Source organism: Bufo bufo, chromosome 2 (assembly GCF_905171765.1).
Source record: "Bufo bufo chromosome 2, aBufBuf1.1, whole genome shotgun sequence".
NCBI classification, from domain to species: domain Eukaryota; kingdom Metazoa; phylum Chordata; class Amphibia; order Anura; family Bufonidae; genus Bufo; species Bufo bufo.
Window position 1 is genome coordinate 7573240 of NC_053390.1, and position 23042 is coordinate 7596281.

At 44.8% G+C, this 23042-nt stretch overlaps 1 protein-coding gene across 1 annotated transcript; it reads right to left on the minus strand.

Moving 5' to 3' along the window:
- Window positions 1-9805: 9805 nt before the first annotated feature.
- Window positions 9806-21977, minus strand: LOC120991986 (gastrula zinc finger protein XlCGF17.1-like; the record flags this gene model as incomplete). Its single annotated transcript, XM_040420748.1, has 2 exons — window positions 21922-21977; window positions 9806-10839 (listed from the first exon to the last, which is right to left on the minus strand). Coding segments are annotated over exons 1-2 (1068 nt in total), but the record flags the coding sequence as incomplete, so codon positions are not given.
- Window positions 21978-23042: the final 1065 nt, after the last annotated feature.

The window sequence follows — 23042 nt, forward strand, 5'->3', positions numbered from 1 at the left end:
AAGGCTCCATTCAGACGTCCGTATGTTTTTTACGGATATACGGATCAGATCCGCAAAACACATACGGACATCTGAATGGAGCCTTACAGGTGGGTGATCAATGACAGGGGGGTGATCACCCCATATAGACTCCCTGATCACCCCCTTGTCATTGATCACCCCCCTGTCATTGATCACCCCCCTGTAAGGCTCCATTCAGACATCCGTATGTTTTTTACAGATCCACGGATACATGGATCGGATCCGCAAAACACATACGGACGTCTGAATGGAGCCTTACAGGGGGGTGATCAATGACAGGGGGGTGATCAGGGAGTCTATATGGGGTGATCACCCCCCTGTCATTGATCACCCCCCTGAAAGGCTCCATTCAGACGTCCGTATGTTTTTTACGGATCCACGGATACATGGATCGGATCCGCAAAACACATATGGACGTCTGAATGGAGCCTTACAGGGGGGTGATCAATGACAGGGGGTGATAACCCCATATAGACTCCCTGATCACCCCCCTGTCATTGATCACCCCCCTGTAAGGCTCCATTCAGTCATTTTTTTGGCCCAAGTTAGAGGAAATTATTATTATTATTTTTTTCTTACAAAGTCTCATATTCCACTAACTTGTGTCAAAAAATTAAATCTCACATGAACTCACCATACCCCTCACGGAATCCAAATGCGTAAAATTTTTTAGACATTTATATTCCAGACTTCTTCTCACGCTTTAGGGCCCCTAAAATGCCAGGGCAGTATAAATACCCCACATGTGACCCCATTTCGGAAAGTGGACACCCCAAGGTATTCGCTGAGGGGCATATTGAGTCCATGAAAGATTGAAATTTTTGTCCCAAGTTAGCGGAAAGGGAGACTTTGTGAGAAAAAACAAAAAAAATCTATTTCCGCTAACTTGTGGCAAAAAAAAAAAATTACTATGAACTCGCCATGCCCCTCATTGAATACCTTGGGGTGTCTTCTTTCCAAAATGGGGTCACATGTGTGGTATTTATACTGCCCTGGCATTTTAGGGGCCCTAAAGCGTGAGAAGAAGTCTGGGATCCAAATGTCTAAAAATGCCCTCCTAAAAGGAATGTGGGCCCCTTTGCGCATCTAGGCTGCAAAAAAGTGTCACACATCTGGTATCGCCGTACTCAGGAGAAGTTGGGCAATGTGTTTTGGGGTGTCATTTTACATATACCCATGCTGGGTGAGATAAATATCTTGGTCAAATGCCAACTTTGTATAAAAAAATGGAAAAAGTTGTCTTTTGCCAAGATATTTCTCTCACCCAGCATGGGTATATGTAAAATGACACCCCAAAACACATTGCCCAACTTCTCCTGAATACGGAGATACCACATGTGTGACACTGTTTTGCAGCCTAGGTGGGCAAAGGGGCCCACATTCCAAAGAGCACCTTTCGGATTTCACCGACCATTTTTTACACATTTTGATTTCAAACTACTTACCACGCATTTGGGCCCCTAGAATGCCAGGGCAGTATAACTACCCCACAAGTGACCCCATTTTGGAAAGAAGACACCCCAAGGTTTTCGCTGATGGGCATAGTGAGTTCATGGAAGTTTTTATTTTTTGTCACAAGTTAGTGGAATATGAGACTTTGTAAGAAAAAATAAATAAAAAAAAAATCATAATTTTCCGCTAACTTGTGACAAAAAATAAAAAATTTGAGGAACTCGCCATGCCCATCACAAAATACCTTGGGGTGTCTTCTTTCCAAAATGGGGTCACTTGTGGGGTAGTTATACTGCCCTGGCATTTTAGGGGCCCAAATGCGTGCAAAGTAGTTTGAAATCAAAATGTGTAAAAAATGGCCGGTGAAATCCGAAAGGGGCTCTTTGGAATGTGGGCCAACCCTTTGCCCACCTAGGCTGCAAAAAATTGTCACACATGTGGTATCTCCGTACTCAGGAGAAGTTGGGCAATGTGTTTTGGGGTGTCATTTTACATATACCCATTTGGGGTATATTCATTTTACATATACCCATGCTGGGTGAGAGAAATATCTTGGCAAAAGACAACTTTTCCCATTTTTTTATACAAAGTTGGCATTTGACCAAGATATTTATCTCACCCAGCATAATGACACCCCAAAACACATTGCCCAACTTCTCCTGAGTACGGAGATACCACATGTGTGACACTTTTTTGCAGCCTAGATGCGCAAAGGGGCCCACATTCCTTTTAGGAGGGCATTTTTAGACATTTGGATACCAGACTTCTTCTCACGCTTTGGGGCCCCTAAAATGCCAGGGCAGTATAAATACCCCACATGTGACCCCATTTTGGAAAGAAGACACCCCAAGGTATTCAATGAGGGGCATGGCGAGTTCATAGAATTATAATTTTTTTGGCACAAGTTAGCGGAAATTGATTTTTTTTTGTTTTTTCTCACAAAGTCTCCCTTTCCGCTAACTTGGGACAAAAATTTCAATCTTTCATGGACTCAATATGCCCCTCAGTGAATACCTTGGGGTGTCTTCTTTCCAAAATGGGGTCATTTGTGGGGTGTTTGTACTGCCCTGGCATTTGAGAGTCTCCGCAATCATTACATGTATGGCCAGCATTAGGAGTTTCTGCTATTCTCCTTATATTGAGCATACGGGTAATGAGATATTTTTTTTTTCGTTCAGCCTCTGGGCTGAAAGAAAAAATGAACGGCACAGATTTCTTCGTTCGCATCGATCAATGTGGATGAAAAAAGGAGGGGAAAGGCGTCTGCCAGGACATAGGAGCTCCGCCCAACATCCATACCCACTTAGCTCGTATGCCCTGGCAAACCAGATTTATCCATTCACATCAATCGATGTGGATGAATAAATCATTGCCGGGATTTTTTTTTTTTTTTTTTATATATATACAAAGTGTTTGCCAAAGTATATGAACACCGCCACCTCCTCAGCTCATATGCCTCGGCAAATGTATCTTTTACTGCAGAGGAGAAATCTCGTCTTGCAGCGCCGCATACACCGACTTGTGTGTAATCTGACAGCAGCGCAATGCTTCTGTCAGAATGCACATCAGTGCTGCAGCTAGTCGATCGGTTGGTCCACCTGGAAGGTAAAAAAAAACAAAACAAAAAAGAAAAAAACAGGCCGCAATGCAATAAATTTTATTAGCTTTATAATAACTTTTGAACAGAACATATAAACTTTTTTTTAACTTTTTGAACTGAAAGTTAACTTTTTTGCTTACCTGGTGTTTTTTTTTTAACCTTTATAGGACAAACCTCTCCTTCCCCATGGGACAATGTGCAAAGCACAAATCGCCCAAAGATGTGGCGAAGTACATTATGCACTTTATCCCAGGTGAAAGGAGAGGTTTGCAGCAGCTGTGAGTAAAAGGGCCCAAATAGCCCTGAGTGCCTGTCCTGTGAGATGCAATCCCTATGCTAAGTGTACCTGTGTGTGGTACTTCCGGAAACACTCTCCAAAGCATAGGGCAGGGTGGTCAGGACAGTCAGGACAGAAATAGCAGGTGTCACGCCTTATTCCACTCCTGCTACAGACACGACATTTTTTTCGGGGTGGCGGTCGGTTTGAGGTACCAGGAACGACACTGGGAAAATGTCGCTCGTGTAGACGGCTCACTACACTGGTGGATGGGGCCACGGAACCTTCTGGATACAGGAGGTTCGCGATGATCTCTTCCTGAAATTTGAGGAAGGATCCTGTTCTCCCAGCCTTACTGTAGAGAACAAAACTATTATATGCAGCCAATTGAATTAAATATACAGACACCTTCTTATACCAGCGTCTGGTGCGTCGGGAAACTAAATAGGGAGCCAACATCTGGTCATTGAAGTCCACCCCTCCCATGAGCGCATTATAGTCGTGGACACAGAGGGGCTTTTCAATGACACGGGTTGCCCGTTCAATTTGGATTGTCGTGTCTGCGTGAATGGAGGAGAGCATGTAAACGTCACGCTTGTCTCTCCATTTCACTGCGAGCAGTTCTTGGTTACACAAGGCAGCCCTCTCCCCCCTTGCAAGACGGGTGGTAACGAGCCGTTGGGGGAAGCCCCGGCGACTAGGTCGCACGGTGCCACAGCAGCCAATGTGTTCTAGGAATAAATGCCTGAAGAGGGGCACACTTGTGTAGAAATTGTCCACATAAAGATGGTACCCCTTGCCAAATAAGGGTGACACCAAGTCCCAGACTGTCTTCCCACTGCTCCCCAGGTAGTCAGGGCAACCGACCGGCTCCAGGGTCTGATCTTTTCCCTCATAGATCCGAAATTTGTGGGTATAGCCTGTGGCCCTTTCACAGAGCTTATACAATTTGACCCCATACCGGGCACGCTTGCTTGGGATGTATTGTTTGAAGCCAAGGCGCCCGGTAAAATGTATTAGGGACTCGTCTACGCAGATGTTTTGCTCAGGGGTATACAAATCTGCAAATTTCTGGTTGAAGTGGTCTATGAGGGGCCGAATTTTGTGGAGCCGGTCAAAAGCTGGGTGGCATCTGGGACGGGAGGTTGTGTTGTCGCTAAAGTGCAGGAAACACAAGATGGTCTCAAAATGTGTCCTAGACATAGCAGCAGAGAACATGGGCATGTGATTAATCGGGTTCGTGGACCAATATGATCGCAATTCATGCTTTTTAGTTAGACCCATGTTGAGGAGAAGGCCCAGAAAAATTTTAATTTCGGAAACTTGGACTGGTTTCCACCGGAAAGACTGGGCATAAGAGCTTCCCGGGTTGGCGGATATAAATTGAGTGGCATACCGATTTGTTTCTGCCACGACTAAGTCCAAGAGCTCCGCAGTCAAGAACAGCTCAAAAAATCCCAGGGCCGAACCGATCTGAGCCGTCTCAACCCGAACTCCAGACTGGGTGGTGAAAGGGGGAACTAATGGTGCGGCTGAAGTTGGTGACTGCCAATCAGGGTTTGCCAGCACCTCAGGGATTCTAGGGGCTCTACGGGCCTGTCTGTGCGGTGGCTGCGACGGGGTAACTACTGCACGTGCCACCGTACCAGCTTCAACTGCCCTTCTGGTGCTCGCCACTTCACCAGGTTGTACTGCAGTGCGGGTACAAGTCCAGGATGGGCTGCGCTGCTGGTGCATGCCTCACCACGTAATCTGGCAGCGCCAGCCCCACTCTGCTGCCCTTGAAACGGATCCTGCGCAACCTGTGGTCGGGTACGCCTGGTTCTATCAGGGACCTCAACCTCCTCGTCCGAACTTTTGGTCAGACTGCCACTGCTCTCTACAGGTTCATATTCTGACCCGCTAGATTCGTCAGATGAAGGTTCCCATTCCTCATCCGACTGGGTCAGAATCCTGTAGGCCTCTTCAGAAGAATACCCCCTGTTTGCCATTTGGACTACTAAATTTAGGGGTATTCCCTGAGACTACCCAAGAAAAAAAGCAAGCCTGTCTTACAAATGGGAGGCTAGCGAAGTACCGGAGGCCGCTGCGGTTCATAAAAAAATATCAAAACAGATTTTTTATCGCCGCAGCGCTTGTAAACTGATTGTGCAGTGATCCAAAAACAAAAAGTTTTTTGTCACTTCGGCGGGGCAAGTGTGGGTGAACGCACGTGTGGGTGACCGATCAGGCCTGATCGGGCAAACACTGCGTTTTGGGTGGAGGGCAAGCTAAGGTGACACTAATACAATTATAGATCTGACCGTGATCATTTCTGATCACTTACAGATACTATAAAAGTACAAATGCTGATTAGCGATACGCTAAACAGCGAATAAGTGACTGCGGTGCGGTGGGCTGGGCGCTAACCGACGCTAACTACCTAACCAAGGGACCTAAACTATCCTAAAACTATAAATCAATACCAGTGGAAAAAAAAAAAGTGACAATTTACACTGATCACTTTTTTCTCTTTCACTAGGTGATTGACAGGGGCGATCAAGGGGTTAATTGGGGTGATGGAGGGTGATCTGGGGGCTAAGTGGGGTGTTGGTGGCTACTCACAGTGATGTGTGCTCCTTTGCTGGAACCAACCGACGAAAAGGACCAGCAGAGGAGCACAGAAGCCATTTAACACATCATATTTACTAATATAATGTGTTAGGTGGCTTCCGATTCGATTTTTTGAAAATCATCAACCTGCCAGCGACGATCATTGGCTGGCAGGTTGATGACGAACTTGTCTTTGCGGCGCGTCCACCCAGAGTAACAGGACCGCCGCAAAGACGCAATCCTGCGTACGGCGGTCCTGAGCAGGTTAAAATATGTGAAAATTGTTTTACATATGAATTATCCATTGTCCACCAAGATCTGATTTTTGTGTAAAGTATTTGCAGCGGCCCACTGCCAGTGTCTGGGGTATCCCTTGCCCCTTAGGAGGTTTCTATGAACTATGTCCCTCTTATAGAGCACGGAAACATGACGCCAGTCCCCTTTGTAGATGGTAATGGTGGTACCCAGGGTAGGATTGCCACAGTGGTGTAGAGTGGCCTACAATCTCTGTAGATGTTGTATACACGTGTCATGGTGTTCGTACCTGGATATCCTTGGATCCCAGACGTGGTGTAGTCCAAAGCAAGTACAAAAAGGGTAGTTGAACTTGGATGATGAGTAAATAAAATAAATGGAGTCCAGACTTGTAGTAACGTTGAACACAACTTTACTTGGCATAAACGGTAATGCAAACAGTTTCCAAACGGTATCTTAGTCATCAGCAGGTATTGGCTTAATCTGGCAGACAAATACTTCTCTGCAACAATCTCAGCTCTGCTATGCTATGCTAGCTGGAGTAAATAGTAACTTTCCTCTCCTGCTGGAACTTAGTTTAGCTGTCTGTATGTCTGTCTCTTACTTTAATCCTAGGAACTTCTTGTCCTGGCTTTGGAGTACCTCAAGCTCTAGCTTCAGCTTGGATGAAGGCAAAGCAAGCCCAGGACGGGTCAAGCAACCATGTAGACTTCAGAGACTGGGCTTCTGGGCCTAGCAGAGTAGGCAATGCTCTGATAGCCAGCACACAACCTCTCCCTAAGGAGGGTAGGCTAGACTGCACACTAACTAACTCCTCCCTCTCTAAAGAGGGCTGGAAGGGAACCAGGTTCCTCTCCAGAGAAGCTATCTCTGCTCAGATCTGCTGCCACTTGCTGGTGAACCAGGCACATTACATGGTTACATAACATTTGCAAGGAAATTAATATACACATTGCAGGAAATGACTATCTATATATATATATATATATATATATATATATATATATATATATATATATATACATACACAGTACAGACCAAAAGTTTGGACACACCTCATTCAAAGAGTTTTCTTTATTTTCATGACTATGAAAATTGTAGATTAACACTGAAGGCATCAAAACTATGAATTAACACATTGGAATTATAAACATAACAAACAAGTGTGAAACAACTGAAAATATGTCATATTCTAGGTTCTTCAAAGTAGCCCCTTTTGCTTTGATTACTGCTTTGCACACTCTTGATGAGCTTCAAGAGGTAGTCCCCTGAAATGGTTTTCACTTCACAGGTGTGCCCTGTCAGGTTTAATAAGTGGGATTTCTTGCCTTATAAATGGGGTTGGGACCATCAGTGGCGTTGAGGAGAAGTCAGGTGGATACACAGCTGATAGTCCTACTGAATAGACTGTTAGAATTTGTATTATGGCAAGAAAAAAGCAGCTATATAAAGAAAAACGAGTGACCATCATTACTTTAAGAAATGAAGGTCAGTCAGTCAGCCGAAAAATTGGGAAAACTTTGAAAGTAAGGGCTATTTGACCATGAAGGAGAGTGATGGGGTGCTGCGCCAGATGACCTGGCCTCCACAGTCACCGGACCTGAACCCAGTCGAGATGGTTTGGGGTGAGCTGGACCGCAGAGTGAAGGCAAAAGGGCCAACAAGTGCTAAGCATCTCTGGGAACTCCTTCAAGACTGTTGGAAGACCATTTCAGGGGACTACCTCTTGAAGCTCATCAAGAGAATGCCAAGAGTGTGCAAAGCAGTAATCAAAGCAAAAGGTGGCTACTTTGAAGAACCTAGAATATGACATATTTTCAGTTGTTTCACACTTGTTTGTTATGTATATAATTCCACATGTGTTCATTCATAGTTTTGATGCCTTCATATAGAAAACTCTTTGAATGAGAAGGTGTGTCCAAACTTTTGGTCTGTACTGTGTATATATATATATATATATATATATATATATATATAGAGAGAGAGAGAGAAATACAAAAGTTCAGGGCAGAACACCTGGTAGGATGATCAGTAACAAGGGGTACCAGCGGTATCTCATTTAACCAAAGTGATAAATCGATAAAAATAAACACACCGCAGCACTTCCAATAGGTGAAAATAGTGGGATCCTTTTATTCACCCACGCAGGGGTGAATAAAAGGATCCCACTATTTTCACCTATTGGAAGTGCTGCGGTGTGTTTATTTTTATATATATATATATATATATATATATATATATATATATATATATATACACACACACACACACACTCTCACCTAAAGAATTATTAGTGCCACCATACTAATACGGTGTTGGACCCCCTTTTGCCTTCAGAACTGCCTTAATTCTACGTGGCATTGATTCCACAAGGTGCTGATAGCATTCTTTAGAAATGTTGGCCCATATTGATAGGATAGCATCTTGCAGTTGATGGAGATTTGAGGGATGCACATCCAGGGCACGAAGCTCCCGTTCCACCACATCCCAAAGATGCTCTATTGGGTTGAGATCTGGTGACTGTGGGTGCCATTTTAGTACAGTGAACTCATTGTCATGTTCAAGAAACCAATTTGAAATGATTCGAGCTTTGTGACATGGTGCATTATCCTGCTGGAAGTAGACATCAGAGGATGGATACATGTTCTCATTCTGTTTACGCCAAATTCGGACTCTACCATTTGAATGTCTCAACAGAAATCGAGACTCATCAGACCAGGCAACAATTTTCCAGTCTTCAACAGTCCAATTTTGGTGAGCTCGTGCAAACTGTAGCCTCTTTTTCCTATTTGTAGTGGAGATGAGTGGTACCCGGTGGGGTCTTCTGCTGTTGTAGCCCATCCGCCTCAAGGTTGTGCGTGTTGTGGCTTCACAAATGCTTTGCTGCATACCTCGGTTGTAACGAGTGGTTATTTCAGCCAACGTTGCTCTTCTATCAGCTTGAATCAGACGGCCCATTCTCCTCTGACCTCTAGCATCCACAAGGCATTTTTGCCGACAGGACTGCCACATACTGGATGTTTTTCCCTTTTCACACCATTCTTTGTAAACCCTAGAAATGGTTGTGCGTGAAAATCCCAGTAACTGAGCAGATTGTGAAATACTCAGACCGGCCCGTCTGGCACCAACAACCATGCCACGCTCAAAATTGCTTAAATCACCTTTCTTTCCCATTCTGACATTCAGTTTGGAGTTCAGGAGATTGTCTTGACCAGGACCACACCCCTAAATGCATTGAAGCAACTGCCATGTGATTGGTTGACTAGATAATTGCATTAATGAGAAATAGAACAGGTGTTCCTAATAATTCTTTAGGTGAGTGTATATAGATATATAGTGGCATAGGATGCACCAACGAAGATAGTGGGGGTACAAAGGAGGTGGTAATGCCCACTTTGGGGTATTACATATTTGCCACATTCTCAAAATTAATACAACTTCTTTTCTGTGTGACTTCTCTGATGATTTCTAAGTTGTGTTTTAGAATGAAAACCTTTCCCACATTCTGAACATGAATACGGCTTCTCTCCTCTGTGACTTCTCTCATGTTTAACAAGATTTAATCTAACTGTAAAACATTTCCCGCATTCTGAACATGAATATGGCTTTTCTCCTGTATGACTTCTCTCATGTGTAACAAGAGTTGATTTAACTGTAAAAGATTTCCCACATTCTGAACATGAATATGGCTTCTCTCCTGTGTGACTTCTCTCATGTGTAACAAGATATGATTTATATGTAAAAGATTTTCCACATTCTGAACATGGATAGAGCCTCTCTCCTGTGTGAGTTCTTTGATGATTTCTAAGTTGTGCTTTAGAAATAAAACATTTCTCACATTCTGAACATGAAAATGGTTTCTCTCCTGTGTGACGTCTCTCATGTGAAACAAGATTTAATTTAACTGTAAAACATTTCCCACATTTTGAACATGAATATGGCTTCTCCCCTCTGTGACTTCTCTCATGTGAAACAAGATTTGATTTCTGTGTAAAACATTTACCACATTCAGAACATGAATATGGTTTCTCTCCTGTGTGACGTCTCTCATGTGTAACGAGATTTGATTTTAGTGTAAAACATTTTCCACAATCTGAACATGTATATGGCTTTTCTTTTGTGTGACTTCTCTCATGTGTATTAAGATTTGATTTATATGTAAAACATTTCCCACATTCTGAACATGAATACAACTTCTCTGCCTTGTGACTTCTCTGATGTGCAACAAGATCTGATTTTTGTGTAAAACATTTCCCACATTCTGAACATGCATATGGTTTCTCTTCTGTGTGATAAATATGATGTGTAACAAGACTTGATTTATCTGCAAAGCACTTGCCATATTCTAGACAAGAGTATGGCTTTTCTCCTGCGTGAATTCTATGTGTAGAAAGACTTGAGCTTTTTGTGAACTGTTTACCACAGTGAAACCTTTTAACCTTTTTGTGACCTGTATTTGTGGTGACAACCTTTGACTGGTCAGAAGAAGGCTCCTCATGATTAGGGGGATCATATGATAGATCTATACTGTGAAGTCCGGGATGTACATTAATTACGTTTTCTCCTAAAGAGCACTGCATGATACCTTCTGCTTTGCAATTTCGTGACATGAACTTTCCCTCAGAATTTTTGCTGGAATTTTCTGTGAAGATAAAAATTTTAAATTATGTTTTTTTTCTCACACCGTAAAGAATAGAAACGTATAACATTCCTATTAGGCTGGAAGTCGATACAGCAGAAGCCATTCACTTTGAACCCACACTTGTCTACATAGCTAAAATAATGCACTAAAAATGCACTTGTCATTCCAATTCTTGTATTGAAAAACTGGAAAAAATAGATTTCTGTTACATACCATAAAATCCTCTCTTCAGTTTATTGGGGAACACATGAGAGACTGTAGGTATAACTACAGACAAGGGTGGGGGCTTTGTCTCCCAATACACAGAAGAGACAAGGATTTTATGGAAAGTAGAAAAATTCCATTTTTATCATCCATGTTTTTGGTGGACACAGAAAAGACTATGGAATGTCCCAAAGAAGTTTCCAGAGAGGGAGGAATAACATGTGTTCATAAGAGCGCAGCTAGTGGAGCACGGCCTGCAAAACCTTGTGAACTCTGTCTGCGGATATAAAAGTGTGCGCCTGATAAAGCTTAGCGAATGTGTGACGAGAAGACCAGGTAGAGGCTTTACACACCTGAAGTGTGGACACCTGGTGACGCACAGATCACAAGGTCCCCATGGAATGGGTATGGTGAGCCATAACTTGACAGGGAGGCTCTTTCCCTTTAGAGCTATACACCTCGACTATAGACAGGCAAATACAGCAGCAGATAGTGGATTTTGATGCCGCAATACCCTTCCTGGGACCATTGGGAATGACAAAGAGGGAATCAGTCTTCCGGAAAGAAGCCGTCTGAGAAAGATTTGGATCGGCCACAGAGCATACAAAGAGTGCAGTGTGCCTTCTGTAGGATGAGATCTAAATGAGCAGAATAAAGGCAAGAAGAGCGAGAGACAAGACAAAGCTGCCAACTCAGAAACCCTATGGAAAAACCTGATGGCAACCAGGAAGATCACCTAATAAGAAAGGACTCCAATGGAGATCTCTGGAGATACTCCAGGACCATGTTATGATCCCAAAGTAGCAACAAGCAATGGTATGGAGAAACTAAATGGACCAAACCCTGAACAAACGTACAGATCACTGAATTATGAGAAATGGGGTGCTAAAGCCTAGATACAGGCCTGCCTGAGGAAAGCACAGGATGGCAGGGAGGAAAAACTGCATTGAGGCCCATTTGCACAAGCGTAAGAAGGATTTCCAGGTTCAATGATAAATACAATACCACGCCGGCTTTCTGCACTGATCATGGTCTGGATTATCGTGTCGGAGAAAACGCTGGCTCTAAAGATGGTGACTTTAAAGGGGTTAACCCACGGAAAATATTCAAAAGTTTTGAAACCATCTGAATCTTTTGTAATTGCATGTAATTAAACATTTGGAATAACCACTGAGTTATTTAATAACATTTACCTCTATAGCTCCACCTGCTCTTTGTTCTTTTTTGTATTTCTTTGTCCAGCTCACTTTGATGGCCGCACATGCTCAGTTTAATCCTTCAACTATCTTGCTAGCTGTGATAGGGAGAGAGCTGCAGTAGAAAAGACCCTCCCCTTCAGCTGCAGCAGAAAAGACACACCTCCTGAGCTGCAGCAGAAAATACACCCCTCCTGAGCTGCAGCAGAAATGACACTCCCCTTCAGCTGCAGCATAAATGACACTCCCCTTCAGCTGCAGCAGAAAAGACACACCTCCTGAGCTGCAGCAGAAAAGACACACCTCCTGAGCTGCAGCAGAAAAGACACTCCTCCTGAGCTGCAGCAGAAAAGACACCCCTCCTGAGCTGCAGCAGAAAAGACACACCTCTTGAGCTGCAGCAGAAAATACACACCTCCTGAGCTGCAGCAGAAAAGACACACCTCCTGAGCTGCAGCAGAAAAGACACTCCCCTTCAGCTGCAGCAGAAAAGACACGCCTCTTGAGCTGCAGCAGAAAATACACGCCTCCTGAGCTGCAGCAGAAAAGACACACCTCCTGAGCTGCAGCAGAAAAGACACTCCCCTTCAGCTGCAGCAGAAAAGACACACCTCTTGAGCTGCAGCAGAAAAGACACACCTCCTGAGCTGCAGCAGAAAAGACACACCTCCTGAGCTGCAGCAGAAAAGACACACCTCCTGAGCTGCAGCAGAAAATACACACCTCCTGAGCTGCAGCAGAAAAGACACACCTCCTGAGCTGCAGCAGAAAAGACACACCTCCTGAGCTGCAGCAGAAAAGACACACCTCCTGAGCTGCAGCAGAAAAGACACTCCACTTCAGCGGCCAGCTTGATATACAAGTGCTGTGAAAACGTATTTGTCCCCTTACAGATTTCTTTTGTTCTGGCAATTACTTTTTCAGAGGGCCAGGTTGGTTTGGATAGCTTTTTTCCCTTAATAAATGAAACCATAATTTAAAAAAAATTATTTTTTGTATTTCCTCAGGTTATCTTTGATATTTGATATTATTTGATAGTCTGAAACATTTAAGTCTGACAAATGTACTAACACAAAAGAAATCTGTAAGGGGCAAATACTTTTTCACAGAAGTGTAAATGTAGCAAAGCAATGAAAGCGGATATCTCTGAATCCGTGAGAGATACAGGGCTGGTTCTGCCTTTGTCAGAAAAAGATTGGCATGTACTATTTGATGTCTGATTTGAATTTTTTACAATAATCATGGGATAACCCCTTTAACAGCCATGCCGTTAAACACAGTAATGTTAGATTCGGGTGGCGTAAAGGACCTTAAGCGAGAAGATCTTCTCATAGATCGAGAGGCCAGGGAGAATCTGTCATCTGAACAATTAAGCAATTACTCGGAGCGGCCAATCCGGTGTGATGAGAATGACGGGTAGGTCCTCGGCTCTGATGTTCCAGAGCAGCAGGGGTAAAAGAGGGGAAGGAGGAAACACATAAGGGAAGCTGAACTGATTCTACTGAATGGTCAACGCCTCTACTTCTAGGGAGGTGCGAGACCAGGCTTTGAATGCCTCTAGTTTTAGGTTGAAGTGAGAGGCCATCAGGTCTACATCCTTTTAGCCCCAACGATTGCAAATAGCATGAAAAATCTGTGGATGAAGCGTCCACTCTCTGGACTCTATTTTCTCCCTGCTGAGAAAGTTGTTGATCCAGTTTGTCCACACCTGAAATGTGAACAACTGACAGGGCTGTTACATAAGCCTCTACCCAAAGGAAGATGAGGGCAGTCTCCACCATGGTGGATGGGCTCCGAGTACCTCCCTGATGACTGTTTTCATTCTGGACTCAGACAGTGTGACCGGCCAGGTGCAGAGACAACCAAATTGCCATCAGTTCCAAGACATTCATTAGAAGAGGCGCCTCCTTAGGAAAACGGTTCCCCTGCATCGTGAGGGAACACAGAATGCCCCCCCACCAGTGGACGCTGGCATCTGTTGTGACTACATGAGGAGTAGCTCATGGTCAGCATAGAAGAAGATAGCCACCATAGGGGATAGTGGCGGACAGAGGCTGGGAGCTGGATTTATCAAGGCCGTCCAGGGTCCTAGAGCCTCCATTCAGTTGTTCAGTTTGCCCCAAAAAACTTCTCCTTTCCTCTAATATTGATTGTAATCGCTTACATAGATCATCATTAGTCCCCATGCACACGACCATATTTTTGGTCTTATTCATTTCAATTGGGCCACAGAAAATGCGGAGAGTGCACCATGTGCTGTCCACATCCATATGTCCGTTCCACCTGCCCACAAAAAATAAAAATCATGTCCTATCCTTGTCCGTTTTACAGATAACATAGGGCAGTATGCGCAGAATGGGAAATTGCGGAATGTGCACGGATTTGCAAAACGGATACAGTCGCGTGTATGAGGCCTTACATTCACACAAAGCTTTATTCCAACAACTCCTTCTTGGAGTGGGATTTTTTTTGTCAGTGAGTATACATTCACTCCTCAAAGCTGAAATTGTGACACCAAGAAGGAAAAGTCATGGAATTATGGAAATCGTAGGATGGACAGACGTGTTAACGATATGCAAATGATGGAAACAAAATATTCAAAATATCTTGATTTATTCAGTGCGAAGTGTGGGAACTACGTGTTGAAATACCCAAACTGACACGCCTTGGCTGCTTTCACTGAGGTTATTAATGGTTGTCTGAGGAATGTTCTGCCATGCTGAATGGACCTGGGAATGTTAATCATCAAAAACCACGGCTCGCAGACCAATGACGTCTGGTCCCAGATGTGCTTGATGAGAGACTGGAGACACTGTAGGCCATGGAGGCACATTTAGGACACACTGGCTGCCCACAGTAATATGAGCACGTTGTGGTCTGGAGTTATCCTGTTGAAAAACATGTCGGAGAAATAGCCGTAGCACTGGCTCCACAACCAAATCAATGTAATGCAGAGCTGTTAGTGCACTTGACATGAAGACTAGAGGGGTCTGGCTATCATACATTATGCCACCTCACACCATAATCCTGGGAGTAAGAACGGTGTGATGTTCCCCTTTGAAGGCCTCTTCATGACTTTACCCATGTAGTCTTAAGACCAATCTCCATCTATCGTTGCATCCAAGGCAAAAGCAGACTCATTGCTGAAGAGGACAAACCTCCAATCCAACCTCCATTGCCATCTGGCTGTGCCCCATGATAGCCTGTGACAGCAGTGGTGTGAGGTTAGTAAACACCTGTAGCTGGACGTCTGACTCGTAGTCCAATGTTGTGCACACGTCTTCTGATGGTTTGTGTAGAAGCTGCTTGCCGCCCTAGGCTTGGGATTTGACAATTTCACTTGCAATACAGAATGGATCACCATGTGCCATTCTTCTAATCAGGTGATCAGTCCGTGCAGAGGATCTCCTGTGTCATTCTGGTTCGTCTGGAGACACAGCGTTGAACGGTGATGACATGCTGATCGTTTGCTGCATAAACATGCAGCCATTAACAATGAAAGTGCTTTAATTGTAGTCAATCTGAAAACACTTAGAACGGTGTGGTTTTGGCCGCCACATCTCAGCCATGGTAAATATGCCCAGAATATACCAACCATTGCGCACTTTTGCCGCATGTACCTGTTTCTCATGCCTGCACTTTTTTCATGACGGTATTTTCCTTTTTTTCTTGCCATCACAGCCAATTCCAGCATGGATTGTTCTGTAATGTTTCTTAGGGCATGCTCTGTCTGCTACACTGCTCCCTCTCCAGCAGTCACGCCCCGTACACCTCTTCTCTCCATGTTAGCTAGGTGGAGCAACAGACCTCCCAAGTCTCCCTCTTTTTGACCCAAGTCCCGCCGTCCCTCTTTGCTTCATAAATGTCCCTCTTTTTGATCTAAGTTATAGATTTTCAATATTGATTCCAGGAAGTGTTCGGCGGGTTCCCATCTCTATATTAGAGCCCTCCTTGTATATTATTTTATTTCTATATTTAGATCATTTTTGCACTATTTCGTAAGAGAAAACTATAGAAGTGTATAGATATGCAGGATTTTTTTTTTTCATGCAATGAACCATATGTGTCCCTCTTTGAACATCCAAAAAGTTGGGACGTATGGAGCAAGTCTTCTAAAACATTACAGAGCAAAGCATGCTGGGATTAGTTAGAAACACCAAGAAGGAAGCTGGATTTGTACACAGGAAGTTCTGCATGTAAACATCCTGCCAGGATGCAGTGATGCTGAGAAAAGGGGAAGGATATTGCTGACATGAAAAATATTTGCATGGGACAAAAGTATGAAAAATATAACCGAAGACCTCAGAATACATAATAGAGAGACACACGAAGCTGGAAACGAATACAAAAGATGAAGGCCTGGGTTTACCTCAACCAACAGCTAGATAAATGATCTACAAATGGAGAACATTCAGGACTGTTCTGCTTTCCCTAGGAGTTGGTGTTCTGGTAAGACCGAGGCAAGATAAAAACAGGCACTCCTGAAGGGAGAATCGAAGGATAACAGCAGAAGAACCACACTTCACAAGAATGGTGGTCATGGAAGGACACCACCAAGGAAGCCACTGCTGTCCAAAAAATATTCTGGTCTCTCTCAAGTTTATCTAAGATGGGAGACATTATAGTTTGAGGTTGGTAGAAGGAGCCTCATGGTTGCTTTGTTGCCCCAGGGTCTGGACATGCTGTGAACACTGAACAATTGGGCAGATTTACTAATATTGTCTAAAATGTAGAGAATAATTGTACACAGCCTAAAGATGCTCCATATTTATCACAGCAGCTCAGGTTGGATGATACATCAGCTACACACTTCTGTCCATCTCTATACCACCTAGTGGATGGCTTTTATGTCACAATGGAGTATCTGAAGCCCCGACCCTGCAGAAATTGCCTGTTGTCTGCTGTCTCCATATGACGGAACCTTACAATCCCCATGTTGAACAGATTATTGCATGTTATATCTTCTCTGCTTGTGGAGTGACTAGTGAATCCCAGACATGAAGTGCAGGAGAACGACTGGAAATTCACTATGATGGAATCTCCTTATAAAAGTAAGGACCTGTTCACACCACGTCTGAGCCTCCTGCAGAACATATGTAAAATAACCTTTAAAAAACGTCGTTGCGGACCCCTTTTGCGCTGCCTAGACCTTGATTGAATGAATTAAGAGATGGTATTATTATACAGTATAGTCAACGCGTTTCTGGGGCAGGAATACCCCCTCCGTCAGTACTATTTACAGTATGACAGGCTACACAAGGTTTAAAAGCCCGTTTTTGGCTGAATCAATGCCACGTAATTCTACATGGCATTGATTCCACAAGGTGCTGATAGCATTCTTTAGAAATGTTGGCCCATATTGATAGGATAGCATCTTGTAGTTGATGGAGATTTGAGGGATGCACATCCAGGGCACGAAGCTCCCGTTCCACCACATCCCAAAGATGCTCTATTGGGTTGAGATCTGGTGACTGTGGGGCCATTTTAGTACAGTGAACTCATTGTCATGTTCAAGAAACCAATGTGAAATGATTTGAGCTTTGTGACATGGTGCATTATCCTGCTGGAAGTAGCCATCAGAGGATGGAGACATGTTCTCATTCTGTTTACGCCAAATTCGGACTCCACCATTTGAATGTCCCAACAGAAATCGAGACTCATCAGACCAGGCAACATTTTTCCAGTCTTCAACAGTCCAGTTTTGGTGAGCTCGTGCAAATTGTAGCCTCTTTTTCCTATTTGTAGTGGAGATGAGTGGTACCCGGTGGGGTCTTCTGCTGTTGTAGCCCATCCGCCTCAAGGTTGTGCGTGTTGTGGCTTCACAAATGCTTTGCTGCAGACCTCGGTTGTAACGAGTGGTTATTTCAGTCAACGATGCTCTTCTATCAGCTTGAATCAGTCGGCCCATTCTCCTCTGACCTCTAGCACCCACAAGGCATGTTCGCCCACAGGACTGCCGCATACTGGATGTTTTTCCCTTTTCACACCATTCTTTGTAAACCCTAGAAATGGTTGTGCGTGAAAATACCAGTAACTGAGCAGATTGTGAAATACTCAGACCGGCCCGTCTGGCACCAACAACCATGCCACGCTCAAAATGGCTTAAATCACCTTTCTTTCCCATTCTGACATTCAGTTTGGAGTTCAGGAGATTGTCTTGACCAGGACCACCCCCCTAAATGCATTGAAGCAACTGCCATGTGATTGGTTGACTAGATAATTGCATTAATGAGAAATAGAACAGGTGTTCCTAATAATTCTTTAGGTGAGTGTATATAAATTTTAAATACAGCATAATGTAGATCGCAACGTGCAGTCCACCTGTCAGGATGCATGGTTCTTCCTCTGGGGGTGCAGGGTGGCGCCGCATGAGTGGGTGTTATTCTGCTGTCTGTGGGGGATGGTTCGGAGGATATGCTCCCGATCGTGTGCTCATATTGCTCCGATCCTGATTCTCGAGTGATGTGTTAGGTAGAGAGCCGGCCACTGTTGGTGCGCTGCAGTAGATCTGCGCTGGGGCGCCGGTTCTTGTCCCTCATATATACACAGGTGCGTATTCTAGGTACCTGAATGATAGGTATACTCGGGTTGTGGTTAATAGGTTTTATGGGGTATTTATATTTGTTGTTGCATTTATAATATCATTTCATTCAGGCCATTTGGAGTGAGGGGGTTCACTGATAGATCCAATACACTTCTCTTTTTTGGAGGAGGTTGAATCTGTTTCAGGGATTAGGTGGTATCTAACCTAACCCTTTAACAGACTCGAACTCCTACAAAAAAGAGAAGTGTATTGGATCTACCAATTGAACACCCTCACTCCAAATGGCCTGAATGAAATGATATTATAAATGAAACAACAAATATAAATACCCCATAAAACCTATTAACCACAACCCGAGTATACCTATCATTCAGGTACCTAGAATACGCACCTGTGTATATATATATTTTGCCTCCTGGGGGACAAGAACCAGCGCAGATCTACTGCAGCGCACCAACAGTGGCCGGCTCTCTACCTAACACATCACTCGAGAATCAGGATCGGAGCAACATGAGCACACGATCGGGAACATATCCTCCGAACCATCCCCCACAGACAGCAGAATAACACCCACCCTGCACCCCCAGAGGAAGAACCATGCATCCTGACAGGTGGACTGCACGTTGAGATCTACATTATGCTGTATTTTAAATCTATATATGTAACCAATGTTCTGTATATGCTATATATGTTTATCTATTCACTTAGCCCCGCCCCCTCCCCAGCCCGCCAAAAACGGGCTTTTAAACCTTGTGTAGCCTGTCATACTGTAAATAGTCCTGATGGAGGGGGTATTCCTGCCCCAGAAACGCGTTTACTTTACTGTATAATGAAAGATCTCTAAATACCATCTCTTAATTCATTCAATTAAGGTCTAGGCAGCGCCAAGGGGTCCGCAACGACGTATTTTTAAAGGTTATTTCTCTTCATCTGCCACCTGCCCGGAGCACACGCAGAGGACCGCGGCCGCAGCCCAAGACAACCGCACGCTGGTCGGGACACCAAATAACCAGCAAAGCGATCTACAGTTGTTGTGACTCTTGGTAAGCGGACTCGTAGGCTCTATAACACAATAAGGAAGCCTTTAATGCACATGTGGCGCTCTACTCTCCCAATGTTATCTCAGAAGAACATATGTGCGGAGGGTTTCCTAATATCTCCCTCTGACAGAAGCTCCGACGTCAGGCTCTATACAGTCATACAGGGGCGGACATTGCCCAAAAGCTCCATGTATAATCTACACTGTATGCACTGCGGAACACAGATTTTACAGGACGTCTCTGATAGAGCAGTGTAGTCTACTATACCAGCCCGATGGAGGCCAGAAGGACACGCTACCATCATGTGACTGGAGCCTTACGGATATGACTGAAATAAAAAGAACACGTAGCCTCTAATGTAATGTGAGAAGAAACTGTGGAGCTCCTCCATTACATGTCACTGCACACACGTGTATACACTGCACATGACTGGTCTTACCTTGTGATATAATAGTCTGGTGCTCCTCCATTACATGTCACTGCACACACGTGTATACACTGCACATGACGGCTCTTACCTTGTGATATAAGAGGCTGGTGCTCCTCCATTACATGTCACTGCACACACATGTATACACTGCACATGACTGGTCTTACCTTGTGATATAATAGTCTGGTGCTCCTCCATTACATGTCACTGCACACACGTGTATACACTGCACATGACGGCTCTTACCTTGTGATATAAGAGGCTGGTGCTCCTCCATTACATGTCACTGCACACACGTGTATACACTGCACATGACTGGTCTTACCTTGTGATATAATAGTCTGGTGCTCCTCCATTACATGTCACTGCACACATGTGTATACACTGCACATGACGGCTCTTACCTTGTGATATAAGAGGCTGGTGCTCCTCCATTACATGTCACTGCACACACGTGTATACACTGCACATGACTGGTCTTACCTTGTGATATAATAGTCTGGTGCTCCTCCATTACATGTCACTGCACACATGTGTATACACTGCACATGACGGGTCTTACCCTGTGATATAAGAGGCTGGTGCTCCTCCATTACATGTCACTGCACACACGTGTATACACTGCACATGACGGCTCTTACCTTGTGATATAAGAGGCTGGTGCTCCTCCATTACATGTCACTGCACACACGTGTATACACTGCACATGACGGCTCTTACCCTGTGATATAAGAGGCTGGTGCTCCTCCATTACATGTCACTGCACACACGTGTATACACTGCACATTACGGCTCTTACCCTGTGATATAAGAGGCTGGTGGTCCTCCATTACATGTCACTGCACACACGTGTATATACTGCACATGACGGCTCTTACCTTGTGATATAAGAGGCTGGTGCTCCTCCATTACATGTCACTGCACACACGTGTATACACTGCACAAGACGGCTCTTACCCTGTGATATAAGAGGCTGGAGCTCCTCCATTACATGTCACTGCACACACGTGTATACACTGCACATGACGGCTCTTACCCTGTGATATAAGAGGCTGGTGCTCCTCCATTACATGTCACTGCACACACGTGTATACACTGCACATGACGGGTCTTACCTTGTGATATAAGAGGCTGGTGCTCCTCCATTACATGTCACTGCACACACGTGTACACACTGCACATGACGGCTCTTACCCTGTGATATAAGAGGCTGGAGCTCCTCCATTACATGTCACTGCACACACGTGTATACACTGCACATGACGGCTCTTACCCTGTGATATAAGAGGCTGGTGCTCCTCCATTACAAGTCACTGCACACACACGTATACACTGCACATGACGGCTCTTACCTTGTGATATAAGAGGCTGGTGCTCCTCCATTACATGTCACTGCACACACGTGTATACACTGCACATGACGGCTCTTACCTTGTGATATAAGAGGCTGGTGCTCCTCCATTACATGTCACTGCACACACGTGTATACACTGCACATGACGGCTCTTACCTTGTGATATAAGAGGCTGGAGCTCCTCCATTACATGTCACTGCACACACGTGTATACACTGCACATGACGGGTCTTACCTTGTGATATAAGAGGCTGGTGCTCCTCCATTACATGTCACTGCACACACGTGTATACACTGCACATGACGGCTCTTACCTTGTGATATAAGAGGCTGGTGCTCCTCCATCATGGCCTCCTTGTACAGGTCCTTGTGTCCTTCTATATACTCCCACTCCTCCATGGAGAAATAGACAGTGACGTCCTGACACCTTATAGGAACCTGACAACACAATGACACCGTCATCACCCAGACCCCTCCAGTGCTGTTACTGGAGAATTTCCCAGCATTCCCAGCAGTGTCACCTCTCCAGTCAGCAGCTCCATCATCTTGTGGGTGAGCTCTAGGATCTTCTGCTCATGTATCAGGGGGTGAGGGGGAGGCTCTGTGATGGGGGGAGGGGTCCTGCTCCGCCCTCCTGACTCCTGGAGATGGATGATGGGAGTCACACAGTCCCCCGATGTCTTCTTCACTATTGTGTACTCCTGTGGATGGAGAGAGACACTTAGGGAATAAACCCTTCAGGGGCCATGTGCTCTCCTCCGGCCCTCTCCTCCTGGTACAACGTGCCTACTTACCTCCTCATGGCTCCTACAACATGACTATTGGTCACTGGTCACATGACACATCACTCACCATACTGGGGGCTGATCTCCAGGTTCTCCATCACTTGGAAGGTCTGGAGGCCGTTCTCCAGGACCCTGGACTCTTCCTATCACTTCCTATGATGGATTCTCCTTCCCGATGTCTGACTTGTTACAGAATACAATAAAGAGGAGAGAAATCTAGAAAAGTTTACCTCTCCGCTCAGCAGGGAGATGATCTCCAAGGTGAGGTCTAATATTCTTCTGCTGATCTCCTTCCTGTCCATCCTTGGTGGTCATTCAGGAGAAGAGGAGAGAACTGGAGGAGCTGGAGGCTTCTAGTACTGCAGGCGCCTTTATGAGAAGAGGAGAGGAAATCATCCAGGGGACAAGACCAGATGTCACCTCCAGAACCGCACTTCCTGAGCCTGGAGGGGCCCCGCTTCTCAGAGCCCCCACCATATGGATTCCAGGGGCCCCAACATGGAGATCTCTGGTGGCTCCACAGGAGATAAATGTCTGGTAGATGCAGGTCCCACCTCTGGGCTGTGCTCAGCTGTGTCCAGAACTCCTAGAGAAGAGACTGGAGAGAGCTGAGCTCAGGCCGGGCCCCGCTCCATTCATTCTCCTCCTGG